Raw genomic sequence first — 26,010 nt, 5'->3', positions numbered from 1 at the left:
TATGACAAACCTGGACAGCATTTAAAAAGCAGAGCCATCATTTTGCCGACAAAAGTCCAGATATTCGAAGCTGTGGTTTTTCCAGTAGTTATGTGCAGATGAGAAAGTTGGACTATAAAGAAGTCTGAGCACCAAAGAAGTGATGCTTTCAAATTGTGGTGGTGGAGAAGACTCTTGAGAGTCCCTTGGACTGCAAGGAGATCAAACCAGTCAATCCTAAAGGAAATCAACCCTGAATATTCATTGGAAGGACTGATGCTTATGGTGAAGCTCCAATATTTGGCCACCTGATGTGAGGAGCCGACTCACTGGAAAAGAACCTGATGCTGGGAAAGATTCAGGGCAGGAAGAGAAGGAGGTGACAGAGGATGAGGTGGTTGGATGGAATCATCAACTCACTGGACATGAATTTGAGCAAACTCTAGGAGATAGTAAAGGACAGGGAGGCTGGGTATGCTGCAGTCTATGGGATCACAAACAGACTTGACTTAGTAACTGAACAACAACAGCAACAAACCTTGTACCATTAAATTGCACTGAAAATCTTGAACCTAATGGTTACCTGGGAGTAACCATGGGAGAAGAGTGGAGAAATAACTCCAGGAAAAAATGAAGACACAGAGCCACAGTGAAAACAATGTCCAGATGTGGATGTGACTGGTGATGGAAGTAAACTCTGAGGCTGTAAAGAGCAGTACTGCATAGGAACCTGGAATGTTAGGGTCATCAATCAAGGTAAATTAGAAGTGGTCAAACAGGAGATGGCAAGAGTGAACATTGACATTTTAGGAATCAGTGAACTAAAATGGACTAGAATGGGCGAATTTAATTCAGATGACCATTATATCTACTAATGTGGGCAAGAACCCCTTAGAAGAAATGGCGTAGCCCTCATAGTCAACAAGAGAGTCCGAAATGCAGTACTTGGACGCAGCTCAAAAATGACATAATGATCTCTGTTCATTTCCAAGGCAAACCATTCAATATAACAGTAATATAAGTCTATGCCCCAACCAGTAATGCTGAAGAAGCTGAAGTTGAATGGTTCTATGAAGACCTACAAGACCTTATAGAATTAACACTCAAAAAAGATGTTCTTTTCTTCATAGGGGACTGTAATGCCAAAGTAGGAAGTCGAGACCTGGAGTAACAGACAAATTTGGCTGTGGAGTACAAAATGAAGCAGAGTAAATGCTAACAGAGTTTTGCCAAGAGAACGCACTGGTCATAAGTAAACACCCTCTTCCAACAACACAAGATATGGACATCACCAGATGGTCAATACTGAAATCAGGTGGATCATATTCTTTGCAGCCAAAGATGGAGACGCTCTACACAGTCAGCAAAAATAAGACCGGGAGCTGACTGTGGCTCAGATCATGAACTCCTTATTGCCAAATTCACAGGTAAATTGAAGAAAGTAGGAAAAACCACTAGACCATCCAGGTATGATCTAAATCAAATATCTTATGATTATACAGTAGAAGTGACAAACAGATTCAAGGGATTAGATCTGATAGAAGACTGCCTGAAGAACTATGGACAGAGGATCATGACATTGTACAGGAGGCAGTGATCAATACCACCCCCAAGAAAAGGAAATGTACAAAGGGAAAATGGTTGTCTGAGGAGGTCTTACAAATAGCTGAGAAAAGAAAAGAAGCTAAAGGGAAAGGAGAAAAGAAAAGATACACCCATTTATATGCAGAGTTCCAAAGAATAGCAAGGAGAGATAAGAAAGCCTTCCTCAGTTACCAATGCAAAGAAATAGAGGAAAACAATAGAATGGGAAAGGCTAGAGATCTCTTCAAGAAAATTAGAGATACAAAGGGAACATTTCATGGAAAGATGAGCACAGTAAAGGACAGAAATGGTAGGGACCTAACAGAAGCAGAAGATATTAAGAAGAGGTGGCAAGAATACACAGAACTACAAAAAAAGATCTTCATGACCCAGATAACAACTATGGTGTGATCATTCACCTAGAGCCAGACATCCTGGAATGTGAAGTCAAGTGGGCCTTAGGAATCATCACCATGAACAAAGCTAGTGGAGGTGATGAAATTCCAATTGAGCTATTTCAAATCCTAAAAGATGATGCTATGAAAGTGCTGCACTCAATATGCCAGCAAATTTGGAAAAACTCAGCAGTGGCCACAGGACTGGAAAAGGTCAGATTCATTCCAATTCCAAAGAAAGGCAATGCCAAAGAATATTAAAACTACCACACAGTTGCCCTCATCTCACACGCTAGCAAAGTAATGCTCAAAATTCTCCAAGCCAGGCTTGAACAGTACATGAACCATGAACTTCCAGATGTTCAAGCTGGATTTAGAAAAGGCACAAGAACTAGAGATCAAATTGCCAACATCTCTTGAATCATACAAAAAGCAAGATAATTAAAAAAATAAAATCTGCTTTATTGATTACACCAAAGCCCAGACCACCTTACTTGCCTCCTGAGAAATCTGTATGCAGGTCAAGAAGCAACAGTTAGGACCAGACATGGAACAACAGACTGGTTCCAAATTGGGAAAGGAGTACGTCAAGGCTGTATATTGTTACCCTGCTTATTTAACTTATATGCAGAATACATCATGCAAAATGCCAGGCTGGATGAAGCACAAGCTGGAATCAAGATTGCCAGGAGAAACATCAATAACCTCAGATATACAGATGGCACCACCATTATGGCAGAAAGTTAAGAGGAACTAAAGAGCCTCTTGATGAGGGTGAAAGAGGAGAGTGAAAAAGCTGGCTTAAACTCTACATTCAAAAAACAAAGTTCACGGCATCTGGTCACATCACTCCATAGCAAATAGATGGAGAAACAATGGAAACAGTGACAGACTTTATTTTCTTGGGCTCCAAAATCATTGCAGATGGTGACTGCAACCATGAAATTAAAAGATGCTTGCTCCTTGAAAGAAAAGCTATGACTAACCCACACAGCATATTAAAAAGCAGAGACATAACTTTGCCAAAAAATGTCCATCTAGTCAAAGTTATGTTTTCTCCAGTAGTCATATGGATGTGAGAGTTGGACTATAAAGAAAGCTGAGCACTGAAGAATTGATGCTTTTGAACTGTGGTGTTGGAGAAGATTCTTGAGAGTCCCTTGGACTGCAAGGAAATCCAACCAGGCAATCCTAAAGAAAATCAATCCTGAATATTCACTGGAAGGACTGATGCTGTATCTGAAACTCCAATAGTTTGGCCACCTGATGCCAAGAACTGACTCATTAGAAAAGACCCTGATGCTGGGAAAGATTGCAGGCAGGAGGATAAAAGGACGACAGAGGATGAGATGGTTAGATGGCATCACTGACTCAATGGACACGAGTTTGGGCAAGCTCCGGGAGATGGTGATGGACAGGGAAGCCTGACATGCTGTAGTCAGTGGGTCACAAAGAGTTGGACAGGACTGAGCGACTGAACTGAACTGAATGGTTACCTCCCAATGTACTTTGTGGAAGAGATATAGTTTAATCAAAATATCAGAAGGACTTACAACTAATAATATCATGCTTAAGTTATACCTGGGCTTCCCTGATAGCTCAGTTGATAAAGAATCCCCCTGCAATCAGAAAGATCCCTTGGAGAATTGATAAGCTACCCACTCTGGTCCTTGGGCTTCCTTTGTGGCTCAGCTGTTAAAGAATTCTCCTGCAATTTGGGAAACCTGGGTTCAATCCCTGGGTTAGGAAGACCCCCTAGAGAAGGGAAAGGCTACCCACTCCGGTATTCCGACCAGGAGAATTCCATGGACTGTAGAGTCCACGGGGTCACAAAGAGTTGGACATGACTGAGCGACTTTCACTTTAAGTTATATGTGAACTTCCAGGATATGCAAAACATTTATTTTTCTATCATGATATGCTGTTGCTGCTGCTAAGTTGCTTCAGTCGTGTCTGACTCTGTGCGACCCCATAGGCAGCAGCCCACCAGGCTCCCCCGGTCCCTGGGATTCTCCAGGCAAGATCACTGGAGTGGGTTGCCATTTCCTTCTCCAATGCATGAAAGTGAAAATGAAAGTGAAGCCGCTCAGTCCTGTCCAACTCTTAGCGACCCCATGGACTGCAGGCTACCAGGCTCCTCCGTCCATGGGATTTTCCAGGGAAGAGTACTGGAGTGGATTGATTTATTGAAGTTTTATATGGCAGCTCATAATCTTTTAGAATGTTCATGTGCACAACCAAGCAGTTAATAATATCAGGACTTAGGTTCCCCACCCCTTTATTCAACTCTTCTTCTCCAATTGCTGAAAGAGCTCAGTGCAACTTCGCAGCTTTGCTGTGTACCTGTAATCAAGCTGACCACTTACTTAAAGGAGCATCTCCATGACTATGTGGGCTATACTGGAGGCACATTTTAACATATTCTTTAAATGACATTGCTTCCTATTTCTTTCTATTCCTTTTAGATGTTCCTGTTAGAGATATACATTAGTTAAGATATACATTTTAGAGATAAAATTAAGTCAATGAATATACTTACAGGTCCTGTTAATTTAGATGCTTTCTCAAATTCTTCACTCTCTTCCATTAGTGCTTCTTCATTCTCAGGTAAAGAATCTATTTTCACAAAAAGAATGAGTAAGTTAGAAAAAAAAGGATAAGTTGGAGTCACATATTGCTTAATATATGAACTTATCTATGTTTATATATGATACAATTTTTATATGTAAATCATAAACTCTCTGATATATAAACTTGTCATGAGAAGGATATGAAAGTAACTGAACAGGATGTTGAAAAGCCATAGTATTTGAGATTTAAAATAGTGTGTAGTGTTTTTTATTTAGCGTACAGAGAATGTATGCAAACCTTTAGCATTTCTAATTTGCATGCTTGCATGCTCAGTTGCTTCAGTCATTCCCAACTTTCTGCAACCCTATGGACTGTGGGCTGCCAGGTTCCTCTGTCCGTGGGATTCTCCGGGCAAGAATACTGGAGTGGGTCACCGTTTTCTTCTCCAGGGATCTTCCTGACCCAGGGATCAAACCTGTGTCTCTTACATCTCCTGCATTGGCAGGCGGGTTCTTTACCACTAGTGCCACCTGGGAAGCCCATTTAAAGGGAAGACCCAGAGGAATTGGGTGGAGAGGGAGGTGGGAGGGGGGATCGGGATGGGGAATACATGTAAATCCATGGCTGATTCATGTCAATGTTATGACAAAAACCACTACAATATTGTAAAGTAATTAGCCTCCAACTAATAAAAATAAATGGGGGGAAAAAAGGGTTCAATGAAGTCAGGACTGTGCAAGAGCTGCAGTCATCTTAGTCAGATCAACTCTTCTTTTGGCATATTATTTAGCTAATTGCTAGAACTTAATGTTCTTTTTCTGCCTTGTAATTTTTTATTTGCTTTATCCATCAACTGGTTTTTTTTGAGGGGCCACAGTATTTAAATTCCAATTTGTATTCTCTCTTTTAAACAGGATGAACAACTCTGAAAAGTTGGGGGAAAGGTTGTTGTTGTTATTTCATTGCTAAGTCATGTCCAATTCTTTGTGGCTCCATGGACTACAGCCCACCAGACTCTGTCCATGGGATTCTCCATGCAGGAACACTGGAGTGGGTTGCCATGTGCACCTCCAGGGGATCTTCCCAACTCAGAGTCTGAAACTGTGTCTCTTTCATCACCTGAACTGGCAGGCAGGTTCTTTACCACTATCACTACCTGGGAGAAGAGTACTTATTATTAAATGATGCTTAGTATTCCATTTTAATGTATCAAGGAACAAGCTGATATTATTTTTTTGACTAGATTGATGAGTGGGTATGTAATGACTTTCAAATATGTGAATAAAAAGATGGTAAACTTTTCCATATGTCTGCTAAATTGATTATAACGAAGATTTCTATAGGCTCTAGAGAATTCTTCAACAGAGATATATACATACAGCAACTAGAAATAGCTTGTGTTTTAATACCTTCCATTCAAATAAAAAAATCAGTTATAAGGAGGGTATTTTAAATCACTGGAAGCTTTAAACATTGATTGATTATATTTATTAATATTTTAAAGAGCTATATGCATCCTTAAAGAAGGCCTTCCTACACATTCACACACACAAGTGGAGACAGATTTTTTTTGTTTCGTAAAATGTATGCTCTGAGAAGAAAATCAGAGCTTTAAATCCCCTGAGTCCTTAATGGCCAGTCAAGACCAGAGAGACAATGGAAAGCTTAGCACAAATCCATAATCACAATTTCTGAATCATGGAGCTCTAGCTGCAATAATTCAGAATTTTATATTTAAGCAAAAAAATCAGGATAAGTGATGAGAATTGTACCACATTAAAAATATTAATCCATTAATGAAGGAAACGTGAATCCCTATCTATTAAAACCCCATAATAAATGTGACAATAGATAGATTCTTTACTTTAAATGTATAAATTAGCATAATTTAAGTCCCCCAAGACTGAATTATATTCTGCTGAACTGTGATCAAATATTACCATAATTTTAGTATTCACTCAGTATTTTTTCTGTTTTATTATATGTTGAAATTGCTATTTGTGTGGAATATTGACAATAGTATTAAAATGTCCTACCCTACATCATAAAGCAAATTAGTACATTTACAGAAGAAAACTCACTCTCGTGGATTTGCTAGGATTTTTATAGTTGGAAATACTATAAAATAATACTATATGCCAGGTTTTTAACTAGGAGCTGTTAAAACAAGTTGAGCAACAATTCCAGAAAAAATAAATGACCCAATCAAAAAATGGGCCAAAAATCTAAACAGACATTTCTCCAAAGAAGACATACAGATGGCTAACAGACACATGAAAAGATGCTCAACATCACTCATTATCAGAGAACTGCAAATCAGAACCACAATGAGGTACTATTTTATGCCAGTCAGAATGGCTGCTATCAAAAAGTCTACAAACAATAAATGCTGGAGAGGGTGTGGAGAAAAGGGAACCCTCTTACACGGTTGGTGGGAATGCAAACTAGTACAGCCGCTATGGAAAACAGTGTGGAGAACAGTGTGGAGATTCCTGAAAAAACTGGAAATGGAACTGCCATATGACCCAGCAATCACACTGCTGGACACATACACCGAGGAAACCAGATCTGAAAGAGACACATGTACCCCAGTGTTCATCACAGCACTGTTTACAATAGCCAGGACATGGAAACAACCTAGATGTCCATCAGCAGACGGATGGATAAGAAAGTTGTGGTACATATACACAATAGAATATTACTCAGCTATTAAAAAGAATGCATTTGAATCAGTTCTAATGAGGTGGATGAAACTGGAGCCTATTACACAGAGTGAAGTAAGCCAGAAAGAAAAACACCAATACAGTATACTAATGCATATATATGGAATTTAGAAAAATGGTAACGATTACCCTATATGCGAGATAGCAAAGGAGACACAGATGTAAAGAACAGACTTTTGGACTCTGTGGGAGAAGGTGAGGGTGGGATGATTTGAGAGAACAGCACTGAAACATGTATATTATTATACGTGAAATAGATCACCAGTCCAGGTTGGATGCATGAGACAGGGTACTCAGGGCTGGTGCACTGGGAAGACCCTGAGGGATGGGATGGAGAGGGAGGTGGGAGGGGGGCTCAGGATGGGGAACACATGTACACCCATGGCTGATTCATGTCAATGTATGGCAAAAACCACTACAATATTGTAAAGTAATTAACCTCCAATTAAAATAAATAAATAAATTTTTTAAAAAAGAATATGAAGTCTGCTAAAACAACAACAACAAAAAAACATGGTACAACTCAATAATGGACAAATAGTTCAATGGGCAGAATAGAACTTTTAGGTCCAAACCCATAGAGCTTAGTTTTTGATAAAACGGTACCACAAATTTATGTTGAAAGAACAGACAATATAGAGATGGTGTTGACTCACTCTACAGAGAAAAATAAAATATGATCTCTATTTAACCTCAAATACAATGACAGACTCAAAATGAATCAGAGAAACAAATGTGGAAGATAAGATTATCAAGTTAACAGAAGACAATGTAACAGAAAAATTTTTGTTACTTAGAGGTAAAACCTAAATAGATTAGGAACAACAGAGGGTGTATGCCACTGCCATTCTTATTCACCATTGCTTTTAAGGTTTCACTGTATACAAAAAGAAATAAAATGATCAGTATAAAATTTTGAAAAGAAAAAAAAAAACAATTTGAGCAAGATAATCTTCTATGGCTTGCTCTCTTGGAGTTTATTTGAACACCTTCACACAATATGGATCTTTTTAAATAAAAATTAACATTTGTAAAAGGCTTGGCAATGGTTTTACATTTTGTTCTGTTCTTGTTCTGGTTCAATTTTTCCTGGTTATTGGTGTCACATCTAGTGAGATCTACAGTGTGGTGAGGTGTGAAGTGCGCCAGAATATTAGAAAATTTACATATCCATCATATTTACATATCTGACCATATTTATATATCTAACCAAATTTATAGTTGCTAAGTAGAAAGGATCCTTCTAAATAGCCCAAATCTAGTGATAGAATAGCAGTATAATAAGCTACTTGGAATAAAAAATGTCGTGAAAACAGGATGGACCTAGAGACTGTCATACAGAGTGAAGTAAGTCAGAGAAAAACAAACTTTGTATATTAACACATATACATAGGATCTAGAAAAACGGTATAGCTGATCTTATTTGTGAAGCAGAAATAGAGACACAGATGCAGAGAACAAATGTATGGATACCTGTGCAGGTTAAGGGTGGCGCAGAATGAATTCGGAGATTGGATTGATGTATATACACTATTGATACTATGTATAAAAGATAACTAGTGAGAACCTACTGTATAGAACAGGGAACTCTACTCAATGTTCTGTGGTGATCCAAGTGAGAAGGTTATCCAAAAAAGAGGGGAAATATGTATACATACATACAACTGATCCATTCTGCTCTACAGCAGAAACTAACACGACATTAAAAACCAACTATACTCTAATTCAAAAAAAATAAAAAACACCTCAGTGTTTAATGCTTGGAGAGGTGCACTTCATTTTTAAAGTGCTCTGAGTACACTGCTTAATACCAACTATTGGCAGGCACATTTGTGTAAACTATGTTGCTCTGTCGATTCCAGAGCAATTTTTTCTAAGTATTAATATAAACGATTTTCAAAATACAAGCTATGAGTTTTTTGAGCTTTTTTGAATCACATGGAAAGGAAAATGATGTCTATTTCAGAGAAATTTTTTCCAAGTATTAATATAAATGATTTTCAAAATACAAGCTATGAGTTTTTTGAGCTTTTTTGAATCACATGAAAAGGAAAATGAGTCTCTAAATTTGTCAAATGTTAGTTTATCTCCTCATTTGAGAGAAGAAACTGAAGAACAGAAATATAAAGTAATTTTATCAAAATCTAACAGTCTCTGGCACCACTTGCACTTGAAACTTAGCCTCTGTGGTCGATGGGGCCTGCCGGTAAGAACCTAGAGATCTCTAGGATTTGTCAATGATGTTTAACTTCATTTAATGACTTCCTGTCATTATTTATACTTTTGCTGTTTGTGTCACAACAGGTTTTTTTGAAGCACAAAGTTACACCTGCTCATAGAAATATTTGTTTATTGAGCCAAGTTCAATGTGGATGCATAGTTGACATAAAAATCACATTAGCACTTTGGCTCTAGCGATCTGAATAACTTAAGTAGAAAAGAATGTACTGAATCAGAAAGCGGATTTTGGAATTTGTTGATTAGTTCTCTAACATCTGAATGTGAAGAATGCAGGATATAAGAAGTTCAAGAAAGGAGCTTAAGCTTAATGAATACCTTTTTCCCCCAGTGAATGCAGGTAACTATAATCAACATATTACTGATTTCCTTGTTTAATTTTCTAAAAAATTTAAGTTCCAACAATACTCAGTTATAATGTAATTGTGATTGTTGAAGGATATATTATCTGTAGATCAGTGGATTGGAGTAGTTTTAATAGAATTCAAAAGCATGTGTGTGTGTGTGTGTGCGCGCGCTCAGTCGCTCAGTCGGCCAGCTCTTTGCAACCCCATGGACTGTGGCCCACCAGGCTCCTCTGTGCATGGAATTTTCCAGGCAAGAATACTGAAGTGGGTTGCCATTTCCTTCTCCATATCTATATATACGTGTGTGTGTGTGTGTGTGTGTGTGTGTGTGTGTATAAGGGGCAGTAGTTAACATCTGTTTTGTACCTAGTTTTATATTGAGCATGGTGGAGAACACAAGAAACTCTCAAGAAGCATATAATCCAATTGATGAGAGAACAAACACACAGGAAGTAATTTTTAAGAACAATTAGGGGCTGAAAACAAGAAAACATTTAGGTTTTGCTGTTGTCATATCCTGGCTATTGTAAATAGTGTTGCAATGAACACTGGGGTACATGTGTCTTTTTGAATTATGATTTTCTCTGGGTATATGCCCAGTAGTGGGATTGCTGGGTCACATGGTAATTCTATTTTTAGTTTTTAAAGGAACCTCCATTCTGTTCTCCATAGTGATTGTATCAGTTTGCATTCCCACCAACAGTACAAGAATATTCCCTTTTCTTCACAACCTCTCCAGAATTCATTGTTTATTTTTTTGTAGATTTTTTGTACATTTTAGAGTTTTTGATGATAGCCATTCTGACTGGTATGAGATGATACCTCACTGTAATTTTGATTTTCATTTCTCTAATAATTAGTGATGCTGAACATCTTTTCATGTGTCTGTTTGTCAACTGTATGTCTTCTATAATCACAACATGGAAGCAACCTAAATGTCTATCGACAGAGGCATGGATAAAGTTGTGAAATATATATATATATATATATATATATATATATATACAATAGACTATTACTCAGTTATAAAAGGAACAAAATTGGATCATTTGTTAAGACATGGATGGACATACAGACTGTCATACAGAGTGAAGTAAGTCAGAAAAACATATATTAATGCATATATGTGGAATCTGAAAAAATTGGTATAGATGATCTTATATACAAAGCAGAAATAGAGACATAGATGTAAAGAACAAAAGTATGGATAATCAGGGGGAAAGGGGGATGGGATGAATTACGAGATTGGGATTGACATATACACACTATTCAAAAAAGAAAAAAGAAGAAAACATTGCTTGTGAACTGGACTTCAGAGAGACCTGACATCATCTTAACACACAGGATCTGAATAGGCAGATGACAAGAGAAAGAAATTACTATGAGTCAAAGAAGAATGGCTTAAGTAAATGGACACTTGCAAGAAGAGCAGAGAGGAGAAACCAGGTTGACTCTAAAAACTAATGAAGTGTCCACTAATGGCCAGCTTGGGGCCCCTAAGTTGCTAGTGACACAGTGTACACCTTTCACTGTCAAGTATTAATGTCTGTCCTGAGAGTGTTTCATCTTATCAGCACTAGGAAAGAGTTGAGTGTGCAGAAACTATTACCTTCTTTTTAGTATTGTGCTACATTGGCCCTGGTTTATGTTCCTATGATACCTTATTTTTTAACATTTATTTACATGTTTTTAATATTTAACATATAAAAAGTATATTTAAAATATACATGCAAAATAATGTATATATTTAAGTTACAAATCACAATGATAAAATAAACACCCCAAATCTACCACCTGACTTAAGAATTAGAACACTTCTAATAACCTTCATATATCTATGAATTCCTTCCTAATCCCATCTCTTTTCTTCCCCATCCCTAAGAATAGCCACCATTTCAAGTTTTTCATTCCCTTCTTTCAATATAATTGTACCACTTAATGTATGTTTTCCTAAAGAATATACTATTTAGATTTACTAGTTTTGAGCCTTAGAAAAATGACATTCTATGACTGCTTTTGTTCAATCAATATTATGCTTTTTTATAGACAAATTTTATTTTATTGAAATATGTATTTTTACAAGTCCTTTTATTTTTTAAACAAATATGATGCTTTTAAGATTCATTCAGTTGTGAGTTTCAACCTACTCACACAAGACTGGAAGGCCCAAATGCCACTTCAGATGGGTGGCTTGAAGTCAGCATTTATATTATATTTATATCATGGAAGGAAAAGGCAATGGCACCCCACTCCAGTACTCTTGCCTGGGAAATCCCATGGAGGGAGGAGCCTGGTAGGCTACAGTCCATGGGGTCGCTAAGAGTCGGACACGACTGAACGACTTCACTTTCACTTTCCACTTTCATCCCCTGGAGAAGGAAATGGCAACCCACTCCAGTATTCTTGCCTGGAGAATCCCAGGGACAGGGGAGCCTGGTGGGCTGCTGTCTATGGGGTCGCACAGAGTCGGACACGACTGACGTGACTTAGCAGCAGCAGCAGCATATCATGGAAACCAGAAATCTCTACAAACCAGGGCTTTTCATTTTCAGACATCTGTTAACATTTATCAGCATTCCACTTATATCATCCATCCTATGAGTGTAGCTGACATGCATTCAGTTTCCCACAGTATAACAATTCCACAATTTATCCATTTTCCTGTCCACCATTACACTAACAAATTTGCTTACATTTCATGGTACATGAGACTTGCTTTCTAACATATTTATCCAGAAGTGAAGTTTCTGGGCTTCACTCAGATTTTAGGATAATGGAAAACTATTTCCAAAATTGTTTATGCCCCAGCTGTTGTATGATTTTCTTTTTGTCTCTGTCTTCACCAGCACTTGATTTTGTCAGATTTCTCAGTGTCATGTAAAAAGTCATAAAACAGCATCTCTCAAGGGCCTTACTTTTCCTTGGTTACTAGAGTAAAACATTTTTCATATGCTCATTGGCCATTTGTGTTTCCCATCCTGTGAAATATATATTGCTTATTTTTCTATTGGTTTGCTGATCCTTTGTTTATTGAATTATAGATACACTTTACATATCCTGAATATTAATCTTTGATCAGTGACAAATATAGTTCCCTATTTTGTAGCTTATCAACCTCTTTTTTTTCTGCCATTTTTTGATGAATAAGAATTCTTATTCTTATTAAGAATTAAGTGTTAAGAATTCTTAACACTATTGAGCTTTTTTAATGTTTAGGAATTTTTGCATCTTGTTTAAGATGTCCTTCTCTAGCCAGGTGTAAGGAAAATGTTTTCCCATAGTTTCTCTTCTAATTATTACAATTGGATGTATGGGCTGCTTCCGGGTAGAACAATGAATGATGAAGCAGTGATATACCTTACATGCCACTGTAGTGTCATTACATGTACTTATTTATATATTCAGCAAACATCTTGAAGTGCCCTGGCATGAATTTAATATGCTAAGCCAAGGAGTTTGAATTTTGTTCTATAGAAAATGGGGAAGAAATAGCAATTTCTTCCCTTTTTTATTTTTAGAAATACAATGAACCAAATGGGTGAGATTGTACAAGGAAAATCTATTTACAGAGCTCTTACACTAGATGGCGAAGGACAAAGGCATAGACTAGGCAGTCTTGGGGAAAACGAGACTGGCTTGGTGACAACGACATGATTTGAGTTCAATTTAATATAGGGCTGAGAGAGGTGAAAGTAAATCAAGTCTGATATTGACAATCTGCCCAGAAGACTGAAAAGATCCACAAAACGAGAATCGGAGTAGGTGATTTAAGTTCCAAAACCAAGTTGGAATTAGTGACAAACTCTGAGAGTAGAAAATGTAGTCACCCTGTACTTTAAACAGGCACAGGAATTAAGAGGCTGCTTCTCACACTTCTTTTTCTCCTTTGCCCTTATCTTCCTGATACACAAAACCTGCAGGAGTGGTGGGCGGATGACTGACAGCTATGGTGATTTGGTGTAGGCAAAGATGCTTGGTCTAGTTTTCTTTTTAAAGACATCTTTAACTGATACTAAAATCACAATATATCTTGTTGGATTTAAAACTCACCCAAAGAATCTGGGACTATTTCATCTGGAGATTGAAGTATTTGTGAAGTCTCTTCTGTCCTTTCTGCCAGGTTATCTCCTTGAAGCCTAAATGATGAAAAATGGTTATTGAAACCTGCAGTAATGTTGACTTGTGAAATGTGAACTATATATTATTGGGAACATGACTATGAACTTCTAAATTCTAAAACCAGGCATGCTTCTTCCAAGTAGAAATAAAGCTTTACTGAAATCTTTGTCATAGTGTTTTTGCTTTTCTAACCTTTAAGGAAAAGGCTTTTCATCTTTTCTCCTGTATCCATGGGAAGATTAGTCTAGGTAGAATCTGCTTTTCTACTTAGCCTGACTGAGGAAGGTTTATAAGTAAATATTTTCACGGACACTGCAATGGGGAAGTGAGTGGAAGAAAAGCAAGCATCCAACATAGCGTGCTTGCCTGACTTCTGTGTCCAGGGGCCTGAGAAGGTTTCCATGGTTACACAGAGGTTCATCAAACACAGTTTTCCAAATCAACCAAACCTGAGCTTAAAGGCCTGCAGGTCAAAATCTGTTTCATCAGGGGGCGTGAAGATTCAATACGTGGATGGCCCAGGGTTCTCAATGACACTGGCTCTTCTTCAGGAGAGGAAGATTGCATGAGGACTTTCATGACAATAGATTTCTGAGCTTCTGTATCCTCACCTCTGTAGTGAGGTTAGTCTGGGCTTAGTTATACTGTGAAAGCACTCTATGAAAAGAGGTAGAGCTCATCAATAAATGTGGGAACTCTGACCTAAGTAAGCAGAATAAGCTCTGCTAACATTGGAGGACAGTATATCAAATAATTCAGAGGTTGGAGGTTTCTTCCAGTGCCCTTACTTTTTCTTGCATTTCCTGATGGGGAGTGCCCTCATGGGAGAGTATTAACAAAAACATGACATATACTATTAATATTTTAAAAAATGCAAACTCAAATACAATCCATAACTATACCAGAATTTTTCATAGTTAAAATCTTCAATTCTTTTATATCTTTATTTGTATATACCACAGTGGAATCCAATAATGTATATGCATGACTCTCTTGATCTTTTGTATAAGTATAAATATTGTACATTATATTTTTATTCCTACAATAATAAATTTTACACATTTATGTATGTATTATACATTTATTGTTGGTGGTGGTGGTTAGTGGCTCAGTCATGTCTGACTCTTTTGTGATCCCATGGACTATAGCCCTTGAGACTCCTCTGTCCATGGAATTCTCCAGGCAAGAATACTGGAGTGGGTTGCCATTCCCTTCTCCAGGGCATCTTCCCAACCCAGGGATGGGGACCGAAGCCACGTCTCCTGCATTGGCAGGTGAATTCTTTACCACTGAGCCACCTGAAAAGCCCCATGATACATTTATACTTACATATTATCTTCTATACACAAAGTTACTATATTACATAAGCTAATTAAATAATTCTCAAGAGTAATTTGCTGATAGTCTTTTAAACTCTTCGGTCAAAAATCTTACACTTCTAATTAAGTTTTAATTTTTACTCTAAAAAAAAAGGATCATTTTTAAGTGACTGATTTAGCTACATACTTCTAAAATCTGCCCAGCGCCTTCTTTTTATTTTGTTTACTTCTAATAATTGGGGTAAGTATTTTACTCAACATTAACATCAAATACTCTTTTTTCATCAAAATTAGCAAAGAGAATATATGTAGGTATACAAGACACTGAAGCATGTAAATAAAGATTATTATTAAAAATTGACAATCAGTTCCAACACATTTTGGTATTTAACATCAGGTTAAAAACTTAAATGAAGACTCCCCTCTAAGTCCAGTGGTTATGATGGCACACTTCCAACACAGAGGACATGGGTTCGATCCCTGGTTGGGGAACTAAGATGGTACTTGCTGCATGGAGCTGCCAAAACATTTTAAAATATCTAAACAGAAAATAAATCTCCAATAAAGGTAGAATGAAACAAGAAATCAAACCTAAGTTGCAATTTTTTTAATTCATTGCAAGCTTCAATAAAAACAAATACTTGTTTAGTATTTATCAATATGCTCAATAATAACCCAAATGTTGTGGCAATGTAAAGAAATAGGAACGGTCCTCGATTTCATGGAGTTCTCAATTTAGCTGAGTTGAAAAGAAAAATGACCAGGATAACAACCAACAAATTGGGTGGCCTTGAAGCTGCCTCATCGTTGTTCAAACAGTGCCCTCCAGACACCTTTAGAGTTGAATTCGCCGTGACTTGGCATCAACCCCACTGAGGAATGCCTCTGAGCCCCGCTATCCTTGAGTGGTCTGCCAATGTTTCCCAAGATGAAATCCACACAGCACTACTTCTGTAAGAGCTTAATAGGTGCTATGCAAACAAGGGTTGTGTGGGCAAGTCCGGGAAATACAGTTGCAATAAAAGTTAAATCACTTTTTTTTTTTTAACATTACAAGAGTTGTACTCATACCCTCAAACATTTTCTCTTTGCTTTCTGAAACTCTCCTTCCATATTAAGCACTCTTCTATATTCTCAACCTCTAAATAAAATGTTTCTTGCTCCTCCTGTCACAAGGAAAGCCCTTTCCTCATCTAAGAATAGGACATCCCTTTTCCCTCTAAGAATATTATAGTACCTCCTCTTCAAAGGAGGCTGTGTAGCCCGTCAACCTCAGCTAACAGAGGAGTATAAAGATTAACCTGTTTTCTCTCTGCCTGGGAAGACTTTGATCAGGCTCAAAATTTTCTTCTTCAAGTGTCACTATTATCTTGAATGAAATTTGTGTTCATGTATATGTACCAATTTCAAAGTCCTTCAGTCTCAAATCTGGAGTCTTTCCTTCCATTTCACCTTCCCCAACCCAAGGACAGATAATTCAATTGCTCTGTCAGAAATCTTAAAATCCACTGTTCTGTTCTCTGATAACAAACTCACTTCCTTTAGGCTCTTTCACAAACTCAGCTTTCTTATTTATTTAGTTTTGGCTGCACTGGCTCTTTGCTGAAGGGGGTGGGCTTTCTCTAATTGCTGCTCACAGGCTTAGTTGCTCCACAGCATGTGGGACCTTAGTTTCCTGACCAGGGATTGAACCTGCGTCCCCCACACTGAAAGACAGATTCGTAACCACTGGGCCACCAGGGAAGTTCCTCAACTTCCTCTTCAATCAAATACATATCTTCATCGTCTCTCAGTTCTCTCCTGGGTTTTGCTCCTCTCCTGATTTCCTTCCTGCCCTACTCAGATGGGACCTATTGTCCCCTCAATCCCCATGCACCCACATCTTTTAGTCATTACTGCCATCCAGACCCTAATCCTGTATTAACCTGTCATTTTCGTTCACATGGCAACTGAAAACTACTGGTAAGTATTATGACACTCTAGGACTGATGAGTACAAACAAATCAATAGTTCCCAACTTTAAACTTCAGCTTCTTGGTAGTTTTTCTTCCATTCCTTTCAAAGTCTTAAAAAATACCACCTCTCTTTTGTGTCCATCCAAAAAATTATGTAATCAAAAATAAAGACCTTCTACTCCCAACTCACAGAGCACCTACAGAAGTATCTTTACCCTGACCTGTATTCACCACCTTCCCAATTCACAGAGGGTGAGGGACCCTCTCCCCCGTCCAAGGCTTGGATCATTCATCAGGCTGGTGATTTGGGTCCCATCGTCTCATCTGCCTCTTGGATCTTCATTTATTTTACTCACCACCACTCATTCTGCTCATCTCTATGGTTCATTTCCCACAACATAGAAATAAGCTCACTTCTCTTTCAACCTTAAAAAAACAAAACAACATCCCTCCCATAATTATCTAAAACATCTACCTATTGCTTTTTCTAGCTCATTATTCTTTGAGCCAAACTTCCTAAAAATGCTTCCATCAATGCCTTTTTTAAAAAATCAAAGTATAACATAAGACATTCTATTAGTTTCGAGTGTACATCATAGTGATTTTATATACATATATATATAGATATATATATATATCAGTCAGTCAGTTCAGTCGCTTAGCCGTGTCTGACGATTCTTTGCGACCCCGTGGACTGTAGCACGCCAGGCCTCCCTGTCCATCACCAACTCCCAGAGTTTACTCAAACTCATGTCCACTGAGTCAGTGATGACATCCAACCATCTCATCCTCTGTTGTCCCCTTCTCCTCCCACCTTCAATCTTTCGCAGCATCAGGGTCTTTTCCAATGAGTCAGTTCTTTGCATCAGGTGGCCAAAGTATTAGAGTTTCAGCTTCAGCATCAGTCCTTCCAATGAACAGTCAGGACTGATTTCTTTTAGGATGGACTGGTTGGATCTCCTTGAAGTCCAAGGGACTCTCAAGAGTCTTCTCCAATGCCACAGTTTAAAAGCATCAATTCTTCAGTGCTCAGCTTTCTTTATAGAAAGCTGAAATATATATATAAATATATATACACATATACATTTTGAAATGGTCACTGAGGGAAGTATAGTTATCATCTGTCACCAAGCAAAGTTATTACAATATTATTGACCATATTCCTTATGCTCTACTTTGCATACCCATGACTTATTTCTTTTATAACTGGATGTTGGTATCTCTTAATCTCTTTCACCTATTTTGGCTGCCCCTCAACCTCCCTCCCCTCCAGCAGCCAACAGTCTGATCTCTGCAACTATGATTATGTTTCTGTTTTGTTTTTTTCGTCCCTGTTTTGTTTTCTAGATTCTATGTATGAACATGTGAGTTGTTCCCATATCTTGGCTATTGTAAATTACAAATAATGCTGCAATGAATATATGGGTGCAAATATCTTCCTGAGTTAGTGTTTTTGTTGTGTTTCCAGAGAAATATTCAGAAGTGGAATTGTTGGATCACATGATAGTTCTATTTTTAATTTTCTGAGGAACCTCTGTGCTGTTTTGTATAGCAGTCACACCAACTTCCATTCCTACCAACAGGGCATGAGGATTCTGCTTTCTCCGTATTCTTTCCAGCACCTGTTATTTTTTGTGTTTTCGATAATAGTTGCTCTGACAACTGTGAGGTAGTGTCTCACTGTGGTTTCGATTTCCATTTCCTTGATAATTATTGATGTTGAGCATCTTTTCATGTGCCTGTTGGCCATCTACATGCTTTCTTTAAAAAAAAAATCTATTCAGGTTCTCTGCCTATTTTTTAAATCCAGTTTTTTAAGTTTTTAAATTTTGAGTTGCACAAGCTCTTCACATATTTTAGATATTAACTCTCCACCAATGCCTCTACTTCCACAGTTTTAATTCACCCCTCAAGCTATTTTAATTTGGTTTGTCCTGCTACCATTCTGAGACAACTGGCTATACACTAAGACTGCCTGATCTTCTACTTGCCACACACAGAGGAAAACTTTCTGATCTTGTTTTTATTTTACTTTCAGTTCTACTTTGTGTGAACACTCTTTTCCCAGTCTGTACCATCTCCCTGAATTAGTTCACCCACTCTTATGGTTTAACTGCATGTAGGGTGGTTTTTCAAATCTTTATCTTGAGTTTTCAGCCTGAGATTGGTATAACCAAATACTAATTGGACAGTTTAATTGAACTAACCAGAAACATCTCAAAGCAAATTGTACAAAGCAAACTCTTCTGCATCATACCCTGCCTTGTATGACACATAGCTAATCAATCTCATTCTTATTAATTACATTTCCTAAAGGAATTTCCTGAATCCAGCACTTCTTTATTCTACTACCACAATCATGCTGTGCATCTTGACTTGCTTGGATTATTACATAGTTTCCTTGATGGTATTTATACACAGAAACTGTCCTTCAAAAATTCATTTTCCATATGGCTACCAGAAAATTCCAAACAAATCCTCATGCTTTATTATTCTCATGCTTTAAATATTTTGGTGCAAGGGATTTTAACGCGAGTATTCTTAAGGGACCCATAAACAGGTTTCAGGGGAATCACTGTAATTCACAATAAATGGAATAAAATGTTTTTGGTGGATGGCCCTTTTTTGGACAGGGAGACAGTAACCTCAACCAGATGCTCAAAACTAATCTTTGACTCAAAAGACTTTAAGAACCAGCATTTTTACTGGAGTCTCTTGTGCAAAATGAGTAATGGTTTCCTTACCAAATCATTCAAATCTTTCTATTGCACAACCCCTACCTGTGTCTGCAACTTCACCTTCTTGGATATTTCACCATGGATTTTATACTCCATAAACTCCAATCTGCTTTTACTTTTGTGAAGATATTTTATTAAGCCTCTCTGGCTTATAATTATCTCTGGCAGAATTCACGTTCCCCTCGTTTACTATTTGGCTTAATCCTAGGTTTTAAATACAGATTCTCCTTTTTTCAGAAGTTTTTCTTCAAGAAGTCTTAGTACCTATGCAAATCTTTACCATAGTTCTTACTTTACTATGTTTTGTATTGCTTTGATGTCTATCAACACACACCAAGTGTCTTAAAGATAAGTTTTATTTTTCATATTTTTATGTCTCTAAAGCCTAGTTCAGATTGAGCTTGATACCTTGCAAACTCTGAGAGAGAATTCTTAAGGTATTTTTTAGTGATGAGCTCACCTTGGAGAAAAGGAAAGGAAAAGGAGACCCAATCTATGTGTAAGGAATTTTCTACAGAATACCTGAGTATATTTACAATTACATTCTCTTGAAAAGAGGTAAAAATTATCCTGCATTTCTTAACCTGGTCCACCCTAATACAGAATGTAAACCAGAGGCTTATGTGCAATCCAATTTATGGTCTGGGGTGGGGGCAGGAGTGAGGAACACAGAGTAACACATAAAAGAAGAGAAAGGTGTGTTATTGAGTCATATGCTTTACCAGTTGTTGCTGCTCAATCCCACAAGAATTCTAAGGATCCTTGCAAAACATGTCCACTTGAAGAATGACAGCATAGAGCATTTATCCATAGGCTCCTGGTCAACCCTGATCATTGATCTCCCTGATCTTTTCAGTTGTGCATACATTAGTTTAGAATGATTCTCATTGGTCATCCCAGAGCAGGAAATGAGATGTGAAAGATACCAGTGTAACTGAGATGCTAAAGTTCTCACATGCACAAAGCTGGCTGTCACAGTTAGAAGAAGCATATGTCAAAACAGTTGCTAATAAAAGTTGGGGCATTTTAAGTGAGATATAAGCAGAGGTGATAAAGATAGCAAATGTGTTTGGATTTCAAACAAATGAATCAGATTTCATTTTAATTGAACTGACCAGTATGACCAGTATGCCTAGGAAAAATCTCCAAGTTTATGAGTCAACAGTCACCTTCCATTGACTCAGTCTTAATGGTGAATAAGCCAATGAAAGAAAGCATCCTCAGAGACTACTGTAGTGCGTATCACAGCCTATCATAGTACCAGGCACATGTATGTGATCAATAGACATTTGTTACGTAAACGTTGCCAAAAAGTCCCTATGTCTTACCAAATAGACTTAAGGAAGATGGACCAGTCAAGAGGAAACATGGAAGCTCATTCAGGAGACTGGTCGCTATAGCAGTGATTCAAATTATGCTTGCTTGGTAATGTTTTGAGATCAGCTGATTCCAATGTCTTGCTTTGTAAGAAGAAACAGGAAACAAAAACCAGGGCCAAGTAGCCGTCCAGTCCTAGTCCAAAATATTGGTTAAAACACACCACCAGCAGCCATATACATTCTGGGGGCAAGGCTTGAATAGTGTAAGCAGTGGGAGGATAGTGATGAGTGCTACTTCATTTTTATACTTTAAAAAAAAAATCCAAAACCCTCAACATTTTTCTTTTTTAAAAGCCTCTGGTACCATCAGTTCAGTTGAACCATGGGATGTGACAAGACTCAAATAAGTGTATTCTTAATTTTTCACATTTGGCCTAGAAGACATTCAGTCATCTTTTTGTTTTCACGCTATCATGCTATGTATTCTATACTTCAATCTTTCCTTAATACTTTCTGGAAGAAAGCATAAGAAAGAAAGAAAGTGAAGTCTCAGTCATTTTCGACTCTTTGCCACCCCGTGAACTGTAACCTACCAGGCTCCTCCGTCCACGGGATTCTCCAAGCAAGAATACTGGAGTGGGTTGCCATTTCCTTCTCCAGGGAATCTTCCCAACCCAGGGATCGAACCTGGGTCTCCCGCATTGCAGGCAGACGGTTTATCCACTGAGCCACCAGAAAGCCCTAACTAAAGAGTAAACACTCATCAGATATTTTTTTAAAAACCAAATTGAATGCACTATGGCATGCATGAAATTAAATGCCAAGTTAACATTTCTAACTTTTCTAGTTCAGAGGAGATGATGAATAGAATCTGGATTAATTCAAGAAATGTTAATGGAGTAGGTGGTACTTGCACTGGATTTTGAAAATGCTGAAGTTTGATTAAGTGAAGAAAAAGAGGAAGGGTGTTCCAAGGAATGAGTAGTGAAATAATGCAGTACACTTACTTTGGAAAAAGAAGTCTCCCTTGAGGGGGGAAAGATGAGAAAAGAAAAGAGAGAGAGAAAGGGAAAACCAAGTATAACAAAAAACTAATAGCTTCAGTGAAAGTAGTGTATTGAAAGCAACAAACATCTAGATTATAAAATGTATTCAGGTGGGATCTTGCAAATTAAACAAAAAAGATGTAGACTTAATGAAACAGGAAACTGAAAGTTTTTAATTATTGCCTAATATAATAAAAGCTGCACTAAGAAAATAATATTAATTGGGGCCTCTTGGAAGGCCATTTGGGAAGCTTTTACAATAAACTATAAATAGAAGATCAAAAGCAGGTAATAAGGAGGAGGGTCCAGGCAGGTGCCTACAGTGGCCCAAGCACTGTTTCAGTTTGGGGGGCTGGGGGGCGGGAGCTTTGGACACAGTGAAAAAAATTTCCACCCTCAAGGAGCTTTCATTTTAGATGTGCTGGTGGAGGTGCAGAAAGGCAGATGCATAGAGGGGAGATGCTGAGCAGACTGAGTTGTGTACCAGGCTTGCCCTCCCTGGGCTCCAAACTCTCTACAAAGAACTTCAGACATGATTTAGCAACTGAACAAAAATGATGACTTCATTCAGCTATTTTGAAGGACATGATATTCTTTCACTAGAAAACAACAGTATATCATAAATGCCAATTGGATCCAGGGAACCACGGTAAACAGTTTAGGTTTTAAGAAATTTTGAACCATTTTCTACAAAGGGGTAGAAGATTACCTTATCCTTGTCCTCCAAAGTCTTCCTTTAATTCTCAAAGTGTCTTTCATAACATTGGTCATAGAGTTATTTCTAAGTCTCTTTCTAACTGTTCATTTTCCATTTCAAGATTCCACTATGTTTCTCCAGAATTATTTTTTGAAGGAAATTCTAACAATTTAGGGGTGGGCTTCCCTTGTGGCTGAGCTGGTAAAGAATCAGCCTGCAATGTGGGAAACCTGGGTTTGATCCCTGGGTTGGGAAGATCCCCTGGAAAAGGGAAAGGCTACCTACTCCAGTACTCTGGCCTACACTTCCATGGAGTGTATAGTCAATGGGGGTCACAAAGAGTCGGACACGACTGAGCAACTTTCACTCACTCATTAACAATTTATTGTCACTCAAAGTCAATTTATTGTTTTCAAAGTCTTAAAAAAGTCAAATTGTCATCAACATCAAAAACTTATCAGGGATCTTCAAAGGCAAAATCCTTCACTGAGGAATGAGACTGCAATCTGCTGTGAGACCTGGGTGTATTTTCACCATCTCTCCAGTTACTTGTCAAGCTTCCTGAGGCTTCAAAGGTCTGATATCCTCCGCACCATCAGGGCTTAGCATACTAATTTACATTTGTGTGCCCCTCCTATCCCCCTGAGTAACTCTCAGATTTAAATAGCATCTATCTGAAGTCACTAAAGACTTGTAAGAGTGCCCTCTCTACTCTCGAAGAATGGCACTGCTGTCTGTGGGACTTTGCTGCCCTCCACCCAAGTACAACTAAGTCTCAGTTCCTCGGGGAGTTCCTCTCCCCAAGAGGAATGAGTTCTTCCTCTCATTCTGCTTTCCAAACCCACTGACTCCATCTCTGGGTCTCCCTTACCCCTGGCCATTCCAGTTGACCTTTGGTGGGTGGTCTGGCCCTCTGACACCATTTCTCAGGCCCCCTTAGCTGTACTGTCTGTGTGCCAGACACAGCTCTACCTTCCAGAACCTCTGATAAATACTTCTACTCCAGGAACTCCTTTGCCAACAAGAAGTTTCCAACAGTACCTAGATTTCACTCCTTATTTTAGTTGCTGTTCGTTGTTGTTCAGTTACTAAGTCATGTCCAACTCTTAGCAACCCCATGAACTGCAGGATGCCAGGTCTTCCTGTCCTTCACTGTCTCCCGGAGGTTGCTCAAACTCATGTCCACTGATTCGATGATGCTATCCAACCACCTCATCCTCTGTCGTCCCCTTCTCCTCCTGCCCTCAATCTTTCCCAGCATCAGAGTCTTCTCCAAGGAGTCAGCTCTTCACATCAGGTGACCAAAGTATTGGAGCTTCAGCTTCAGCATCAGTCCTTCCAATAAATATTCAAGGTTGATTTCCTTGAGGATTCCTTGAGGACTGGTTTGATTTCCTTGAGGACTGGTTTGATCTCTTGCTATCCAAGGGACTCTCAAGAGTCTCCTCCAGCACCACAGCCTCAGCCTTCTTTATGGTTCAACTCTCACATCCATACATGACTACTGGAAAAAAACCATAGCTTTGACTATATGGACCTTTGTCAGCAAAGTGATGTCTCTGCTTTTTAATATGTTGTCTAGGTTTGTCATAGCTTTTCTTCCTAGAAGCAAGTATCTTTTAATTTCATGGCTGCAGTCACCGTCCACAGTGATTTTGGAGCCCAAGAGAATAGAGTCTCTCACTGTTTCCACTTTTTCCCCATCTATTTGCCATGAAGTAATGGGACTAGATGCCATGATCTTAATTTTTTGAATGTTGAGTTTTAAGCCAGCTTTTTTTCACTCTCCTTATTTTAGTATATTCTCTTAAAAATCTTCCTTCTAACATTCATCTGTAAGCACTCTTTTCTTGTCTCTTGCTGTTTATGTCACATGAAGTAAGAATGCATCAAGACAAAGCACCTTTCTGCTGACCCTGGAATGGAATAGAATAACACTCCCCTTCACCAGAAGGCTTTCTTTATATTCTGCTTTTAAAATTCTCTCCCTTGTTCACAAGAATTTCTGAACATAAACCTCTAAAATAAAATGATGGATGGTGACATGCTCTTTCCTCTCACATTTTCCTTTTAACTTCCTATCTCCTGAAAGTGAGATATGAGCCTGCAAACCATTGGTAACTCTCTAATCAAATTTATAGTTCTCTCACACATGCCTGATTGCAGACGTGACGCTGCTGTTGGTGGCCTCTTATCTAGGCTGCTAATTACACTCCTGGCAGAAGTTAAAGAATTTTAAAACCAAATCTAAGGAGGGCACACATGGAGAATCGATTTGCTTTTTTTTTTCAGTCTCTTCTGCTTTACCTCAACTCAGATATAAAAATGTCAACACAAAATTAGGTAGAGAAGATGACGCATGGAGCAGGACTGATCCTTACCACCCCTTGGGACTAACTAAACTGGATTTTCCAGGCAGATTGACCAGCACGTGGACCACTGACACACACCTTGGCCAGGTTATTACTCACACCATGGATGACCCAGGGGACATTCCAACCTTCCTGAAATTCGAGGCAGTCGTGAAAAAGGATTACATTCAAATTGCTGGACTGCCCTGGGCCTAAGGAAACTCCAAGAGAAAACAACTAAATGCAGAATGTTTGAGCTAAAAGCAGCTCTGGGCATTGGAATCCACAAGCTTCCTTCAACATGACCATTCGTCCACATTTTAAACTGGATTCCCTGTCTCTAAAATGATCTGGCAAAGTGTGGGTATGCTTTCAGCCTTCCGTCATCCCTAGACGGCACCCTTTTAAAAATCTATCCACATGGAAATAGGCAGTTGAGGTCCTTATTTGACAGACAGCATAGAGCAATGTCCTCAGTTTCTAGGGTACACTAGACTTGCCTGGACTGCAGGAGTCCCCAGCCTCCAGGCTACAGACCTCCTCCAAGCTGACAGGTACCTCCTGTCAGATCAGTGGCAGCCTTAGATTAGAAATGAAGTGCACAATAAATGTAATACACTTGAAATATC

The 26,010-nt window shown here is 38.3% G+C and overlaps 1 protein-coding gene across 5 annotated transcripts in view; it reads right to left on the bottom strand.

The window, feature by feature from the left end:
• C12H8orf34 (chromosome 12 C8orf34 homolog) overlaps positions 1–26,010 on the bottom strand; it is a 340,089-nt gene that overhangs the window by 77,512 nt on the left and 236,567 nt on the right. For all 5 annotated transcript variants that reach the window (XM_043484015.1, XM_043484017.1, XM_043484016.1 and 2 more), the window contains 2 exons: positions 13,888–13,973; positions 4,498–4,574 (listed from right to left, as the gene is read on the bottom strand). In XM_043484015.1, coding sequence (XP_043339950.1) covers positions 4,498–4,574; positions 13,888–13,973 — 163 coding nt within the window. The remainder of the gene's footprint in view (positions 1–4,497; positions 4,575–13,887; positions 13,974–26,010) is intronic.

This window comes from Cervus canadensis, chromosome 12 (assembly GCF_019320065.1).
Source record: "Cervus canadensis isolate Bull #8, Minnesota chromosome 12, ASM1932006v1, whole genome shotgun sequence".
Lineage (NCBI taxonomy): Eukaryota > Metazoa > Chordata > Mammalia > Artiodactyla > Cervidae > Cervus > Cervus canadensis.
Note: the sequence above shows the minus strand (reverse complement) of the source record. Positions and strands in the feature narration are given on the sequence as shown.